This window comes from Anomaloglossus baeobatrachus, chromosome 5, assembly GCF_048569485.1.
Source record: "Anomaloglossus baeobatrachus isolate aAnoBae1 chromosome 5, aAnoBae1.hap1, whole genome shotgun sequence".
Classification (NCBI taxonomy): Eukaryota; Metazoa; Chordata; class Amphibia; order Anura; family Aromobatidae; genus Anomaloglossus; species Anomaloglossus baeobatrachus.
In genome coordinates this window covers 247,565,625-247,583,648 of record NC_134357.1, presented here as the reverse complement: position 1 = coordinate 247,583,648, position 18,024 = coordinate 247,565,625, and the positions used below count along the sequence as shown (strand labels likewise).

At 50.2% G+C, this 18,024-nt stretch overlaps 1 protein-coding gene across 4 annotated transcripts in view; it reads left to right on the top strand.

Annotated features, from left to right (window-relative positions):
* Positions 1–15,175, top strand: part of LOC142311146 (uncharacterized) — a 59,633-nt gene extending 44,458 nt beyond the window's left edge. For all 4 annotated transcript variants that reach the window (XM_075349307.1, XM_075349308.1, XM_075349306.1 and 1 more), the window contains 4 exons: positions 11,460–11,531; positions 11,710–11,802; positions 13,270–13,366; positions 14,933–15,175. In XM_075349307.1, the coding sequence (XP_075205422.1) occupies positions 11,460–11,531; positions 11,710–11,802; positions 13,270–13,366; positions 14,933–14,940 (270 nt within the window). In that variant the 3' untranslated portion in view covers positions 14,941–15,175. The remainder of the gene's footprint in view (positions 1–11,459; positions 11,532–11,709; positions 11,803–13,269; positions 13,367–14,932) is intronic.
* Positions 15,176–18,024: the final 2,849 nt, after the last annotated feature.

Here is an 18,024-nt window from a genome sequence, read left to right as displayed (position 1 = left end):
TGGGGACCCCAGATTCCCGCTCTTTACTGGCGCCGCCCTCGGCCCCACTCCTCCACTGAGAGCTCCGGCGGCCATTTTTGGCATTCTGCCGGTGGTTGCTTCTCAGTGAACAAGCTCTGCAGCTCCGGGGGATCCATGACAGGGAATCTGGAGGACACACACTCCGCTCGTTAGCGGTCGGTAAGCCACACCGGTCACCCGGTGCTGGTCCCCCTAGGGTGCCGGAATAGATACATATATATATATATATATATATATATATATATATATAGATAGATAGATAGATAGATAGATAGATAGATAGATAGATAGATAGATAGATAGATAGATAGATAGATAGATAGATAGATAGATAGATATATAATAGATATATATATCTGTTCGGTCAGGCTATATACCCTTTTCCCATATACCCTCAGTGGTCACTCTCCTGGGAGACAACAGCATGTCGTCCACAAGGAGCAAAGCTACTAAGGCACAGGTTTTTTTCGCGGCCTGTACCTCTTGTGGGGCTATGTTGCCTGCGGGATCCACCTACCCTCACTGTGAGCAATGCTCAACTCCTGCCATGCTTGCTCAGCCGGAGCCTCCGGCACTTGGGGGCCCCTCGGCTCATGTAGATCCCCCTGAGCAGGCTGCAGGGACAGAGTCACCGGTGTTGGCCTCTTTCGCTGAGAAACTCTGTCTCTTTCTCAATCCATTGCACAATCTATGGACAAATGGTCATCTAAGCTCATTGAGGAATTGCAGTCCAGACCGGGCCCTTCACAGGCCTCGGCCCCTGTTAGTTTGTCTCCTCCAGGCCCTTCTCGGTCCGCGCCGCAGCGCGCTACCAGGTTAGCCCCTAGGTCCCAGGCAGAGGACTCCTGCCCGGATCGCAGTCCCAGACCGGCTAAGCGGCCTCGCTGGGACTCTTCCCCGGCCTCCTCACGCTGCTCTGGATCCCAGCTTGAGGACTCCCAGGAAGAGGAGGCGGACGTGGGAGCTCAGGGCTCTGACCCTGACTTCGCCCTTAACCTTGATACACCTGAGGGGGACACCTTAGTAAATGATGCAATACGTTTTTTGATCACTCTAACTTCAGGGACGCTGTCCAGAAGCCCAGAGCGGTCCCGGACAAGCGCTTTGCTAAACGGCACACTGACACGCGTTATCCCTTTCCATCTGAAGTCGTTAAAGGCTGGACACACTCCCCCAAGCTGGATCCTCCAGTCTCTAGATTGGCGGCTAGGTCCGTTGTGTCTGTTGCCGATGGCTCATCCCTGAAGGATGCCACTGACAGACAGAGCTCTTGGTGAAGTCTATCTATGAGGCTACGGGCGCGTCTTTCGCCCCGGACTTTGCGGCCGTGTGGGCTCTCCAAGCAATCTCAGCTTGTCTGACTGAGATTAATGCTGTCACACGGAATTCTGCTCCGCATGTTTCTTCCTTGGCCTCTCAGGCATCAGCCTTTTCGTCCTACGCCATGAACGCCGTCCTGGACTCCACTAGCCGTACGGCTGTAGCATCTGCTAACTCCGTGGCAGTCCACAGGGCCATGTGACTGTGCAAAAGGAAAGCTGACTCTGCTTCCAAAAGGTTCTTAACTGGTTTGCCTTTTTCTGGCGACCGTTTATTTGGCGAACGATTGGATGAGATTATTAAGTAATCCTCGGGAAAGGACTCCTCCTTACCCCAGTCCAAACCTAAGAGACCTCAGCAGAGAAAAATCCAATCGAGGTTTCGGACCTTTCGTCCCTCCACCAAGCCCCAATCCTCTTCGTCCAACCGGCCGGAGAAAGGCTGGAGGAACTCCTATGCGTGGCGGTCCAAGTCACGCCCCAAAAAGGCCGTAGGAGGCGCTGCCTCCAAGACGGCCTCCTCATGACTCTCGGCCTCCCCTAGCCACATCCTCGGTCGGTGGCAGGCTCTCCCGCTTTGGCGACGCCTGGTGGCCACATGTTCAAGACCGATGGGTGAGAGACATTCTGTCTCATGGTTACAGGATAGAGTTCAGCTCCCGACCTACGGCTCGTTTCTTCAGAACCTCTCCACCCCCCGCACAGGCCGACGCACTTTTTCAGGCAGTGGACGCTCTAAAGCTCGAAGGAGTTGTGATTTCCGTTCCCCTTCAGGAACGTGGTCGCGGATTTTACTCCAACTTGTTCGTGGTGCCAAAAAAGGACGGGTCATGCCGTCCTGTTCTGGACCTCAAGCTACTCAACAGGCATGTGAGAACCAGACGATTTCGGATGTAATCTCTCCGCTCGGTCATTGCCTCGATGTCACAAGGAGACTTCCTAGCATCGATCGACATCAAGGATGCTTATCTCCATGTGCCGATCGCACCCGAACATCAACGTTTCCAGCGTTTCGCCATCGGGGAAGAACACCTCCAGTTCGTGGCATTGCCTTTTGGCCTGGCGACAGCCCCACGGGTTTTCACCAAAGTCATGGCATCCGTCGTGGCGGTCCTGCACTCTCAGGGCCACTCGGTGATCCCCTACTTAGACGATCTCATAGTCAGGGCCCCTTCTCGGGTGGCGTGTCAACAAAGCCTTACCGTCGCTCTGGCGACTCTCCAGCAGTTCGGGTGGATCATCAATTTCCCGTAATCCAAGTTGACACCGACCCAATCACTGACTTACCACGGGATGGAGTTTCATACCCAGCCAGCGTTAGTCAAGCTACCGCGGGACAAACAGCTTTCTCTGCAGGCGGGGGTGCAATCCCTTCTTCGGAGTCATTCACACCCCGTAAGGCGCCTCATGCACTTCCTGGGGAAGATGGTTGCAGCTATGGAGGCAGTGCCGTTCGCGCAATTCCATCTACGGCCACTCCAATGGGACATTCTTCGCAAATGGGACAAGAGTGCGGCTTCCCTCGACAAGAACATCTCTCTTTCCCTTGCAACCAAAACATCACTTCGGTGGTGGCTCCTACCCACATCTCTGTCTCGGGGAAAATCCTTCCTACCCCCAACCTGGGCCGTGGTCACCACGGACGCGAGCCTGTCAGGTTGGGGAGCGGTTTTTCTCCACCACAGGGCTTAAGGAACCTGGACTCCGATAGAATCGTCCCTTCAGATCACTATCCTGGAGATAAGGGCAGTATATCTAGCCCTATTGGCTTTCCATCGGTGGCTGGAGGGCAGGCAGATCCGAATTCAGTCGGACAACGCCACTGCCGTCGCCTACATCAACCACCAAGGCGGCACTCGCAGTCGTCAAGCCTTCCAGGAAGTCCGGCGGATTCTGCAGTGGGTGGAAGACACAGGCTCCACCATCTCCGCAGTTCACATCCCGGGCGTAGAAAACTGGGAAGCAGATTTTCTCAGTCGCCAGGGCATGGACGCGGGGGAATGGTCTCTGCACCCAGACGTGTTTCGAGAGATCTGTCGCCGCTGGGGAACGCCGGACGTCGATCTCATGGCGTCACGACACAACAACAAGGTCCCGGCCTTCATGGCACGGTCTCAGGATCACAGAGCTCTGGCAGCGGACGCTTTAGTCCAGGATTGGTCGCAGTTTCGACTGCCTTATGTGTTTCCCCCTCTGGCAATGCTGCCCAGGGTACTACGCAAGATCAGGTCCGACTGCCGTCGCGCCATTCTCGTCGCTCCAGACTGGCCGAGGCGGTCGTGGTATCCGGATCTGTGGCATCTCACGGTGGGTCAACCGTGGGCACTTCCAGACCGCCCAGACTTGCTGTCACAAGGCCCGTTTTTCCATCTGAATTCTGTGGCCCTCAACCTGACTGTGTGGCCATTGAGTCCTGGCTCCTAGCGTCTTCAGGGTTATCTCAGGATGTCATTGCCACCATGAGACAAGCCAGGAAGCCAACGTCCGCCAAGATCTATTACAGGTCTTGGCAAGTCTTCCTATCCTGGTGCGCTGATAACGGTTTTCCTCCATGGCCGTTTGCCTTACCCACATTCCTTTCATTCCTACAATCTGGAATGGACAAGGGTTTGTCCCTCGGCTCTCTCAAGGGCCAGGTATCGGCGCTCTCCGTGTTTTTTCAAAAACGTCTAGCCAGCCTTCCGCAGGTCCGCACGTTCCTGCAGGGGGTCTGCCACATGGTCCCACCTTACAAACGTCCGTTGGAACCTTGGGATCTTAACAGGGTCCTGACGGCTCTTCAAAAACCGCCTTTTGAGCCGCTGCGGGATGTCTCTCTCTCCCGTCTTTCTCAGAAGGTGGCCTTCCTGGTGGCAGTCACATCACTTCGGAGAGTGTCTGAGCTTGCAGCGCTGTCATGCAAAGCCCCCTTCCTGGTTTTTCACCAGGATAAGGTGGTTCTGAGTCCTGTCCCAGAATTTCTCCCTAAGGTGGTATCCCCTTTTCATCTAAATCAGGATATCTCCTTGCCTTCCTTTTGCCCTAATCCAATTCACCAGTGTGAAAAGGATTTACACTCTTTGGATCTAGTGAGAGCACTCCGGCTCTACGTGTCTTGCACGGCGCCCCTGCGCCGTTCAGATGCGCTCTTTGTCCTTGTCGCTGGCCAGCGTAAGGGCTCTCAGGCCTCCAAGTCAACCTTGGCTCGGTGGATCAAGGAACCGATTCTCGAGGCCTACCGTTCTTCCGGGCTTCCGCTCCCTTCAGGGCTGAAAGCCCATTCTACCAGAGCCGTAGGTGCGTCCTGGGCATTGTGGCACCGGGCGACGTCTCAGCAGGTGTGTCCGGCAGCTACGTGGTCTAGTCTGCACACTTTCACGAAGCACTATCAAGTGCATACCTATGCTTCGGCAGACGCCAGTCTAGGTAGGCGAGTCCTTCAGGCGGCGGTTGCCCACCTGTAAGAGGGGGCCGTTTTCGGCTCTTTTTATTGAGGTATTCTTTTACCCACCCAGGGACTGCTCTTGGATGTCCCAATTGTCTGGGTCTCCCAATGGAGCGACAAAGAAAAAGGGAATTTCTTCGGCGCTCCATTGGGAGACCCAGACGATTGAGACCCAGACGATTGGGTGTATAGCACTGCCTCCGGAGGCCACACAAAGCAATTACACTAAAAAGTGTAAGGCCCCTCCACTTCTGGCTATACACCCCCAGTGGGATCACTGGCTCACCAGTTTTTCTGCTTTGTGCGAAGGAGGTCAGACATCCACGCATAGCTCCACTGTTTAGTCAGCAGTAGCTGCGGACTATGTCGGATGGAAGAAAAGAGGGCCCATATGGGGCCCCCAGCATGCTCCCTTCTTACCCCACTTGTGGTTTGTAAGGTTGAGGTACCCATTGCGGGTACAGAGGCTGGAGCCCACATGCTGTTTTCCTTCCCCATCCCCCTGAGGGGCTCTGAGGAAGTGGGATCTTACCGGCCCCCAAGCCCTGAGGCCGGGCTCCATCCACAGACCCAGTGAACCTGCTGGATACGGAGCTGGGTACCGTTCAGGGACAAGGCCCTGCAACTTTCAGGTACTCTGTGTCCCCGTACAGACAGGCACGCACACGCCAGACTTGCTGGGTGTGTTAGTGCGCCGGGGACAGTAGCGCTGCACGCTGGGGTTTGAGTCACAGCAGCTTAGCTGTGTGACTTCATGTGCTGGGAACTACCGCGCCGGCCACTCTTGGAGCGGCGGCGCGGCTGGGACTTGTAGTGCGCCGGGGACTTAGCGCCGACCGCGCTTTTACGGCGGCGGCGCTTATAAATTTAGTCCCCGGCTTTTGCGGCCTAGCTCCGCTTCGTTCCCGCCCCCTCCCTGTCAATCAGGGAATGGGACAGACGCTGTGCAATCGTCAGCGCCGAGGGCTGGAGCCTTATTTACATGCTCCAGCCCTCTCACTTGGCACAGTGGGACGCAGGTTTCCCGCTTTTGGTCTGAGCACGCCCAGGGCCCGCCCCCCCCTCCACAGGACGCCGGCAGCCATTCCTGCATGCAGTCTGGCTGGAGGACGGACACAGGCTCTGGGAGACCCAGACTAGGGATTTCTGGCGACCACACACCCGCGTTTAGCGGGCGGTAAGCAGCACATTAGTGCTAGCCCCACTAGTGCCACAGTGTTGTATTGGTGTACTTTTTCCTGTACCAGATATATATATATATATATATATACTGCACTGTACGGTCGCTTCTTGGCTGTATACCCCTATATTGCTCTGAGGAGACAGCAACATGTCATCCACAAAACGCAAGGGTGCCAAGGCACGGGCTGTATACACTGCTTGTACAGCATGTGGGGCTAATCTACCAGCAGGCTCCAACGACTCTCATTGTGTGCAATGTTCAGTCCCAGTGGCACTTCGTCAGCCAGAGCCTATGGTGGTGGTAGCCCAGGCAGAGACGCCTGTGAACCCTGCCCCGGTGACGGGGACAGAATTTGCAGTCTTTGCTGATAAAATGTCTGTGACTATGACAAAAATCCTGGAGACCTTGCAGTCCAGGCCAGTTGCTCAGACCATGGACACTGCTGTGTCTATGTTCTCCGGTCCCCCTCAGTTGGAACTAATCCGTACTTCAAGGGGGTCCCAGGCATCACAGGCTGAGGGCTCTGACTCTGATGACAGTCCCAGGCCGCCTAAGCGAGCTCGCTGGGAGAGACCCTCCACGTCATCACGCGGGTCAGGGTCTCAGCGAGAAGGGTCTCTATATGATGAGACAGAGGGGGGTGATCAGGAGTCTGGTCCTGACACCGCACTCAATTTGGATACGCCAGATGGTGACGCCATGGTAAATGACCTTATAGCGGCCATCAATAGACTGTTGGATATTTCTCCCCCAGCCCCTTCAGCAGAGGAGGCAGCTGCCCAGCAGGAGAAATTCCATTTCCTGTATCCCAAGCGTAAATTGAGTACTTTTCTGGACTACTCTGACTTCAGAGAATCAATCCAGAAACACCATGCTTATCCGGACAAGCGTTTTTCCAAACGTCTGAAGGATACACGTTATCCCTTTCCCCCTGACGTGGTCAAACGCTGGACCCAGTGTCCAAAAGTGGACCCTCCAATATCCAGGCTTGCAGCTAGATCCATAGTTGCAGTGGAGGATGGGGCTTCACTTAAAGATGCCAATGACAGACAAATGGACCTTTGGTTGAAATCTGTCTATGAAGCTATCGGCGCGTCGTTTGCTCCAGCATTCGCGGCCGTGTGGGCGCTCCAAGCTATTTCAGCTGGTCTGGCACAGGTGGACTCCTTCTTAAGTCCAGCAGTGCCGCAAGTGGCGTCCTTAACTACGCAAATGTATGCGTTTGCGACCTACGCTATCAATGCGGTACTAGACTCTACGAGCCGTACCTCAATGGCATCCGCCAACTCTGTAGTTTTGCGCAGAGCCTTGTGGTTAAAAGAATGGAAAGCAGATTCTGCTTCTAAAAAATGTTTAACCAGCTTGCCATTATCTGGAGACAGACTGTTTGGTGAGCAATTGGCGGAAATCATTAAACAGTCCAAGGGTAAGGACTCTTCCTTACCCCAGCCCAGATCAAGCAAACCTCAACAGAGGAAGTGGCAGTCAAAGTTTCGGTCCTTTCGAGGCTCGGGCAAGCCCCAATTCTCCTCGTCCAGAGGGACTCAGAAAGAGCAAAGGAGCTCTGATTCCTGGCGGACTCACTCACGCCCCAAGAAAGCAACCGGAGGTACCGCTTCCAAGGCGGCTGCCTCATGACTTTCGGCCGCCTCCTTCCGCATCCTCGGTCGGTGGCAGGCTCTCCCGCTTTTGCGACATTTGGCTGCCACAGGTCAAAGACCGGTGGGTAACAGACATTTTGTCTCACGGGTACAGGATAGAGTTCAGTTCTCGTCCTCCGCCTCGGTTCTTCAGAACTTCCCCACATCCCGACCGAGCAGATGCCCTTCTGCAGGCGGTGCATTCTCTAAGAGCAGAAGGAGTGGTGGTCCCTGTTCCTCTTCGGGAACAAGGACAAGGTTTTTACTCCAATCTCTTTGTGGTGCCAAAAAAGGACGGCTCATTCCGTCCTGTTCTGGACCTAAAACTGCTCAACAAGCATGTGAACGCCAGGCGGTTCCGGATGGAATCCCTCCGCTCAGTCATTGCCTCAATGTCTCAAGGAGATTTCCTAGCATCAATAGATATCAAAGATGCTTATCTCCACGTGCCGATTGCTACAGAGCACCAACGCTTTCTACGCTTCGTGATAGGAGACGACCATCTTCAGTTCGTAGCTCTGCCATTTGGTCTGGCGACAGCCCCACGGGTGTTCACCAAGGTCATGGCGGCAGTGGTAGCAGTCTTGCACTCTCAGGGACACTCTGTGATCCCTTACTTGGACGATCTACTTGTCAAGGCACCCTCTCAGGAGGCATGCCAACTCAGCCTGAATGTTGCACTGGAGACTCTCCAGACGTTCGGGTGGATCATCAACTTCTCAAAGTCAACTCTGTTACCGACCCAATCACTGACGTATCTTGGCATGGAGTTTCATACTCTCTCAGCGATAGTGAAGCTTCCGCTGGACAAGCAGCGGTCACTACAGACTGGGGTGCAGGCTCTCCTTCAAAGTCAGTCGCACTCCTTAAGACGCCTCATGCACTTCCTCGGGAAGATGGTGGCGGCAATGGAGGCGGTTCCGTTTGCGCAGTTTCATCTGCGCCTTCTTCAATGGGACATTCTCCGCCAATGGGACGGGAAGTCAACATCCCTGGACAGGAAAGTCTCCCTTTCCCAGACGGCCGAGGACTCTCTGCAGTGGTGGCTTCTTCCCACCTCATTATCACAGGGAAGATCCTTCCTACCACCGTCCTGGGCGGTGGTCACGACAGACGCGAGTCTGTCAGGGTGGGGAGCAGTTTTTCTCCACCACAGGGCTCAGGGTACGTGGACCCAGCAGGAGTCCACCCTTCAGATCAATGTTCTGGAAATCAGAGCAGTGTATCTTGCCCTACTAGCCTTCCAGCAGTGGCTGGAAGGAAGGCAGATCCGAATTCAGTCGGACAACTCCACAGCGGTGGCATACATCAACCACCAAGGGGGGACACGCAGTCGGCAAGCCTTCCAGGAAGTCCGGCGGATTCTGATGTGGGTGGAAGCCACGGCCTCCACCATATCCGCAGTTCACATCCCCGGCGTAGAAAACTGGGAAGCAGACTTCCTCAGTCGCCAGGGCATGGACGCAGGGGAATGGTCCCTTCACCCGGACGTGTTTCAGGAAATCTGTCGCCGCTGGGGAAGGCCGGACGTCGACCTAATGGCGTCCCGGCACAACAACAAGGTCCCAACCTACATGGCACGGTCTCGCGATCACAGAGCTCTGGCGGCAGACGCCTTAGTGCAAGATTGGTCGCAGTTCCGGCTCCCTTATGTGTTTCCACCTCTGGCACTCTTGCCCAGAGTGCTACGCAAGATCAGATCCGACTGCAGCCGCGTCATACTCGTCGCCCCAGACTGGCCAAGGAGGGCGTGGTATCCGGATCTGTGGCATCTCACGGTCGGCCAACCGTGGGCACTACCAGACCGACCAGACTTGCTGTCCCAAGGGCCGTTTTTCCATCGGAATTCTGCGGCCCTGAACCTGACTGTGTGGCCATTGAGTCCTGGATCCTAGCGTCTTCAGGATTATCCCAAGGGGTCGTTGCCACCATGAGACAGGCTAGGAAGCCCACGTCCGCTAAGATCTACCACAGAACGTGGAGGATTTTCTTATCCTGGTGCTCTGCTCAGGGAGTGTCTCCCTGGCCATTTGCATTGCCTACATTTCTTTCTTTCCTGCAATCTGGGTTAGAAAAAGGTTTGTCGCTCGGCTCCCTTAAAGGGCAAGTCTCGGCGCTATCCGTCTTTTTTCAGAAGCGTCTAGCACGACTTTCTAAGGTACGCACGTTCCTGCAGGGGGTTTGTCATATCGTACCCCCGTACAAGCGGCCGTTAGATCCATGGGATCTGAACAGGGTACTAGTTGCCCTCCAGAAGCCGCCCTTCGAGCCTCTGAGGGAGGTTTCACTTTCTAGACTATCACAGAAAGTGGCTTTTCTGGTGGCGATCACATCTCTTCGGAGAGTGTCTGAGCTAGCAGCGCTGTCATCCAAGGCTCCCTTCCTGGTCTTCCACCAGGACAAGGTAGTGCTGCGACCCATTCAGGAGTTTCTCCCGAAGGTGGTATCCTCTTTTCATCTTAATCAGGATATCTCTTTGCCTTCTTTTTGTCCTCATGCAGTTCATCGGTATGAGAAGGATTTACATTTGTTAGATCTGGTGAGAGCACTCAGAATCTACATTTCCCGCACGGCGCCCCTGCGCCGTTCGGATGCACTCTTTGTCCTTGTCGCTGGTAAGCGCAAAGGGTCGCAGGCTTCTAAGGCCACCCTGGCTCGATGGATCAAAGAACCAATTCTTGAAGCCTACCGTTCTGCTGGGCTTCCGTTTCCATCAGGGCTGAAGGCCCATTCTACCAGAGCCGTGGGTGCGTCCTGGGCATTACGACACCAGGCTACGGCTCAACAGGTGTGCCAGGCAGCTACCTGGTCGAGTCTGCACACTTTCACCAAACATTATCAGGTGCATACCTATGCTTCGGCGGACGCCAGCCTAGGTAGAAGAGTCCTGCAGGCGGCAGTTGCCTCCCCGTAGGGGAGGGCTGTCTTTGCAGCTCTAACATGAGGTATTTCTTTACCCACCCAGGGACAGCTTTTGGACGTCCCAATCGTCTGGGTCTCCCAATGGAGCGCCGAAGAAGAAGGGAATTTTGTTACTTACCGTAAATTCCTTTTCTTCTAGCTCCTATTGGGAGACCCAGCACCCGCCCTGTTGTCCTTCGGGATTTTTGGTTGTTTTTCGGGTACACATGTTGTTCATGTTGAATGGTTTTCAGTTCTCCGACGTTACTTCGGAGTGAATTTGTTTAAACCAGTTATTGGCTTTCCTCCTTCTTGCTTTTGCACTAAAACTGGTGAGCCAGTGATCCCACTGGGGGTGTATAGCCAGAAGGGGAGGGGCCTTACACTTTTTAGTGTAATTGCTTTGTGTGGCCTCCGGAGGCAGTGCTATACACCCAATCGTCTGGGTCTCAATCGTCTGGGTCTCCCAATAGGAGCTAGAAGAAAAGGAATTTACGGTAAGTAACAAAATTCCCTTCTTTGTTTACTTACCGTAAATTCCTTTTCTTCTAGCTCCTATTGGGAGACCCAGCACCCACCCCTGTGCCCTTTGGGCTGGTTGCTCTTTTGTGAACACATGTTGTTGATGTTGAATTGTTCTTTTGGTTCATGGTCTTCAGTTCTCCGAACATCCTTCGGATTGAATTTACCCTAGACCAATTTATAAGTTTTCTCCTTCCTGCTTTTGCAGCAAAACTGAGGAGCCCGTGGCCCACGGGAGGGTGTATAGGCAGAGGGGAGGGGTTACACTTTTTAAAGTGTAATACTTTGTGTGGCCTCCAGAGGCAGAAGCTATACACCCAATTGTCTGGGTCTCCCAATAGGAGCTAGAAGAAAAGGAATTTACGGCAAGTAAACAAAATTCCCTTTTTTTGGATGATATTATTTATTTATTTTTTTTGAAGCTTAACTTTGTCTGTTTGATTTTCTAGTCCTCTCAAAATGCACCTTATAGTCAACCGAATACAGTCCAAGGAGATACTGACTTTTCTGATTCTGAAGAGGTAAGTATCGTAACTTGACAAAAAGTTCTGCACAAAATGTCTGGTTTTGTATAAATATATTTTTGAGAGGGGAAAAATGTTTTGTTTGTTTTTTTCTTCTCCTGTGTTCCATTTTACACAAATTTAGTCTATGTTCTGTAGCATATATGCAATTTATTTGTGTTTCTTTGCTAATCAGACGGTGTCAGACAGTGAAGACTATGAAGATGATGAAAGCCAATCCGACACTGAATCAGAAGATGAAGTTCCCTTGTCAAAAATAAATGATCCGGTAATAATCTGTGTATCTAACAAAATGTAAAGGAAAACTGTAAAAAAATAAATAGCTAACCTATTCACGACATATGACCTCAACATATGTTGTGTTCCTGCCTTTGATGCAGGATCGCACTCAGAGCCCACATATTTCCCAGCAGATGCTGGCTGACTTAATCAGCCATCATGTGCCTTAACAGCCGCAGGGGAAGCAGAGCTCTGCTCGACAATCTTAGCCTGTTAAATGCCACTGTCTCTCTCTGACTGTAGCAGTTAACACTTGCCGGCAAGGGGGATGCATCATTCCATGATTCCATTGGTGTGCTCTTTAAGTGATCCCGGGCACCGATGTGTTGCCATGACAGCCGAGGGTCTGCTGAGGACCTCATTCCGGTCATTACGATATTCATGTGAAAGCCAGCATTTGGGTGGCGTTCAAAAAGAACTTGATTTTTTCACTATACATAGCAGGTCTGATGCACTGCTATGTATAGCACAAGTGATCAGATGATCGCAGGTTATTTATTCCAAAGGGAATAATAAATGCACTTAAAAAAACCCCAAAACCCACAAACTATCAAATTGCCCCAATTTTGCCCCATTAAAAATAAATCCTTTAAAAGTAATATACATGTTTGGTATTGCTGCATTCATAAGTCTGATTTATCTAAATAGAACATAAATTAATCCAATTAGAGAAAAAAAATATGAAGTGCCATAAATTTTCTTTCCTCGCCGTAATGTTTCAGTAAGAGGTGATCAAAACATCGTAACTACCCTAAAATGGTGTCGGTAAAAAACATAAGCTCAGTTTGCAAAAAAAATAACATTAACATGTTTTTTAAACAAAAAAACAAGCCGCCACAGAGCCCCATATCCTGAACATTGAAAACATTAGGGCGCAGTCAGATGGCCATATGACATGGATGACGATCGCATCAAAATGCCCGAACTGACCAGTGGCTCTCATGATCCGAGCGTGAGAGCTGCATAAAAACACATGAAGCTGTCACGCTCAGGTCAGGAGAGCCACGACCAGCGTGTGAACTGCGATGTGATCCTTGTCAGAGCCATCTCACCCCAGCCTTACAGGTCTTGAATAAAGGCAGCAGCAGCAAAGGGTTTTTTTTTGTTTTTTTGTTGTGTTTTTTTTTAATACAAATGTCAAAAAAATAAATTTAACTTTCAATGAAAAAAACAAACTGTTTGCCAGGTCATATTTACCGTATATTAAGCATGATAAGTTAAAAAAAGAAACAAAAATCAATTGTGAAATAGCAATGTGAACACAGCTGGAACTTTTTTCCCGCTTTGCTGTGCATCACATGATAATATGAATGGTGTCATTCAAAACTATGAAGAAAAAGAAAAAAATTTCCCTGGGATGAAGTTACGAAGTCCCACCATTTTTGGCCATTATTTAGCTTTTATTTTTCTACTCTCTGTATGAGGGAAAAAATAAACTATTCTTTTTTTCATATAGGACCTGCAAGTTCTTTTGAATAGGTTACGGAAAATGGTAAAGGAGTCTGAAGATTATAACCCACTTTGCTTTCAAAACGATCCAGAGTGGGGACCAGGTGAGATCATCCTGGTAGATGCCCTATATGTAGTGGTTGTATATTTTCCACATCTACATGTGTCACATTAAAGGGAACCTGTCACCAGATTTGAGGTATAAACCAAAACTAGCACCATAATCTGCACCTGTGCTGCATTCCATAAAGGTGCATGTTATCCCCTGACTTCCCCTTTTTATATTCTACTGCACTGTAAATAAATCTTTGGGTTTGGTCCGATGGGCGGTCTTGGTTGCGGCTCCTGTCCTTCCTATTCACGCTGATGGCTTTCCATTTGTGATAATTGATATGACTCCTCCTGCGCCATCCACGTCGCCGGGCAGAATCTTGCCCCTGTAGTCGCCTCTACATAGCAACTCGGCTCATCCCATAGGTTTTCTATGGGAGTGAGGTCTGGAGAAAGTGCAAGCCACTCCATTTGAGGTCCCCCAGTCACCAGCAGCTGTTTCTTAATGATGCCATCTTCATGAGCTGGAGCATTGTCTTCCATGAACATATTAGCCCTGTGTTGTTCATGCTGAGGCACAATGGATTAATGATGTTTATTCAAGTAGTCGAGGCTTGTCGCTGTATTATTCACAAAGTGTAGGGCAGTTCTGTATTGACTATACACATCTGCCCTCACTGTAACACCACCACCATAGGCTCATCTGGTGACAACAATGACTTATGCACAGCGTGCTCCTTGACATCGCCAACATTGTTGGCAGCCATTATTTCTGCTTAGCATGAATCGACTTTCATCACAGAACAGCACTGAGGCCCAGGGTTTCTCGTCCAGCAGGACAATGATGTCTGTGCCTAGTGGTGTGGTCAGGTACCCTTGTAGGTCGTCTAGCATGCAGACCACGCTGATATTGACATTTTTGTATAGTCTGATGTGACCCTTGGGTGCCACTCACCTCCCTTTAAAAGTGCATTGTGTTATGTGGCATTCATCATCTGGTTCTGAAGGGCATTATTCACAATGAAGCGGTATGTCTTTCTGTGACTCTTACGGTCTCTTTGTGTCTCTGTTGCAAGCGGTTGATGACACTCTTAGCTCAGTGGTCACATTCGGCTGAGAACATCTTACTTGAATCCTCACAATGCCAAGGTACTGTTGATTAATTGTTAGGTATCGTCTTGGTCTCACAAAGTCAAAATGTGAACATGATGAGGAGGCCTGTTTACATACCAATTGTAATTAAATCCCAAATTTATTGGGCGATTCATATCAAACACCTGTTGTTATTTCATTAATTAAGCTCCTTGTTAGAGAACAGCAAGTTGTGCAGAAAGTACTGAAATATTGAACAGTTGGACATGTGCATCCAAAAGTTTAGAGGTCACATTAAGGTCACCTGGAATGGTTAGAGAGCTCCTGAAATGTCATCGCAATGCCAAATATCCGTCACTTTTTGTGAGTAGTGTGTGCTGTTTTTGCATTTTGGAATACAGCTTTGTGCATGTGTCAGTGCAAAACTAATTAATCTTAGTTTTCCAGAGCAAATTGCAGCTGGAGATATGATGGGCATATGTAAAGACGGCAAATTGTGATTTCACCTTTTTTCTTTTCTCCTCTAGGATTTTGAGGATTCTTGCCTACCAATTCTTCATCTGAAGCATAGCAAGTTTCACCCAAACATTTTGTTCCAACACATTCATACATAGATCATTTAAAGGAGCGGTTTTAACCCGATTCTTATGGAAGTTTTGGATTTTACTGGACAAATGATGATCTTGCTTTTGACTTTTCAAAAAGCACTGTTTTTTATATATATAAACAATATATATAAGATTTGGGGATTTTTTTTTTTATTGTAAAAATGTAGTATTTTTTGTTGAATAAAATTAAAATTGTACAATTTAAAGTGGATATTTGTCTGAGTGATATGGCATGTAGCACTAGCATAAATAGGCAATTTATAATTTAGGGGGACATTTACTAATGAGACTGGCCAGGATTATAGACACATGCTATATGTCACATTTATGAAAGGGGTTGTCTAGGCTTGGGGTACAAAGCTGCAGTCATGCAGTATGCGCACTGTCAGGATTCTCCTTTGCCTGAAGTGGGTGGGCGCATGACCACAAGTATGTGGCTTGCATAAATGCGGTCACGAACCAACTAGATGTGCGCGGCCTCGGTCAATACAAGTGAATTGAGTGAGGCTGACACATCTAGTCGGAATGTGGTTGGAAGCATGCACATCATACTTTCAGTCACGTGACCTCCCCGTACAAGAGAATCCTGACAGCTTGCACACTGTGCTCTGTGAGGATTCACAAATATGCAGTGACATAAAAAAAAAAGAGTGCTTGGGGTGCAAGTCTGCAGTCACTGTAAGGGTTATGGCCACTTTTTGCACCTTAGTAGATACTCTTAGAAAGTGTCTGAAAAAAGGAGTAGTTATAGGGCTGAGCGGACCTGGACTGTAAAAGTCCGGATCCGCGTGGTTTCATAGTTGCTCGGGTGCCAGGCCCGGGATTCCGAGTGTTTGATCCGGATCTGGCACTTAGGTAAATAATAAAAATAAAGGAAAAATAAGAATGAAGCTCTTGCTTCATACTTGCCCAGGCTCCGCCGGCAGTACGCTGCTCCTGCTGCCTCTGTGTGCCGCTCATTTCATATGCACAGCTTTCCCCGCCCACCGGTCGGCCTGGCGTCTGTGATTGGTGCAGTCAGCCTTTGTGATAGCGCCTGACTACTTCCGTTCACAGATGCTGTCTTCGGCTCATCTTGGGCCTCCGTGTGCATGATTCATTCCAAACAGATCATAGCCTGGAGGTGTACTGACCAGACCTGGATACCTGCGGGGAAGCCTCGTGAAACACCCCGGATGTCAGACTAAAATCTGGCAGGAAACAAGCAGTGGATATAAGGGTACTTTCACACTTGCGTTCAGCGCAGTCAGTCACTATGGAGAATAGCGCAGTCCGTTAACGCACTGCGCTATTCTCCATAGAATTATATGGATGACGCACTGTAACGCAAGTGTCAGCGTTGCATCCACTGGACGACGCAGCGTCGTTATTTTGACGCTGCGCCGGGTGGGAGGAACGCAGCATGTAACTTTTTTTTGAGCAGCGCAATCCGTAGGATTTCACTGTGCATGCTCTCTCTGGCTCCCTGTACCCGTAACCAAGGTAAATGTCGGGTAACCAAGCAAAGTGCTTTGCCGATATTTACCCTTGCTACGTGTGCAGGGAGCCCGACACTTCCCCTCCCGCACTCCGCATGTATGTACACACACACACACACACACCTGTCCTCAGCGCCATGGCCCGCTCGGCTCCACGCACTCCGCCCCCCGCACACATTCTCGGCGGCCGAACGATCAGCTGAGCGCCCGGCAGCCGGCTATTGAGAGCGATCAGTTGATCGTTCACAATAGTCTGCTGCTGGTAAAACTGTAAAGAAGAAGAAAAAAAAAAAAAAGCTTTCCGTTGTTTTGTACGATCCGTTGTGCCACTATATGCAACGCATCTGTCACACAACGCAATGCTACGGAAGCCGTTCAACGCAAATGTGAAAGTAGCCTAAGGAGGGCAATAGGGTCTTACCGATTGTATAATATGGTGACTTTTCAAAGGAAAATTGCTCACCTGGAATAGTTGTGTGTCTCACAACCAATATAGAAACATATAACAGCTGCAGCCGATCCCACATCCCAAAGGCAGAAGCAAAGCAAATATTTGGTTGGTGGATTCTTCCTGAGGAAGAAGAGGGGATATCTCTTTGAAACGCGTAGAATAAACTATCACCATTGCTTTATTACTTGGCGTGATTGTTTGTACAGTAGTGCGGAGTACACCACAATTATCCTGTTTTTGTTTAGACTAAAATCTGGGGCGCTTTCCAGGAAGAGAAATCTGGACTAGGGTGATCATGTAGGCGAGCATCTTCTGTCGTGATGACTGTGAGATGTGAGAGCGGCCAGCTCTGTGTTTGTGATGAGGAAGGGGAAACTCACCGCCCCTATCAGTGATCCTAAAATTCTGGGTGCTGGAGTAAGTTCTACAACTGGAGAAGCTGGAGTTCCATTGAGCAAACCTAAAGGAACAGGCTGATTAGAAAACTAGGAGGAAGTAAGGAAACCCTCTAAGGAAAGAGCTCCTGCACCTCTGAACAGATATACAGGTGTATCACTGTGCTTGATTGGCCAGCAAACTCACCTGACCTTAAGGGAACCTGTCACGTACAATACGCGTTCTGACCTATCAGCAGACGCATGTGTGCCCTAATTACACCTCCCTACCCATCCCTGTGTTATAAAATTGTGTAATATGAAGGTGATAAACGTTTAATTACTTCCATATTTCCTATGTAAATAGCAGAGCTCGTCGCCCCATGGGCGTCACATCATCCTGTGGGTGTTTGCATACTTTCCATGGTATTACGCCCCTGTGGGTGTGTGATACCATGGATTCACATGTGCGGCACCCCTCGTCGCTCCTTTAGAATCTCGCGCGTGCGCACTTACCATTCCCGCAGCCTTTCCCGGGTGCTCGTTGTCAGTTTCAGACGCGCTCTGCACATGATCAGAAGAGTCTGAATCCGGCAAGTGAACACCCGGAAAAGGTTGCGGGAATGGTAAGTGCAAACACGCGCAGGATCTGAAGGAGCGACGGGGGACGTTGCACATGTGAATCCATGGTATCATGCCCACAGGGCA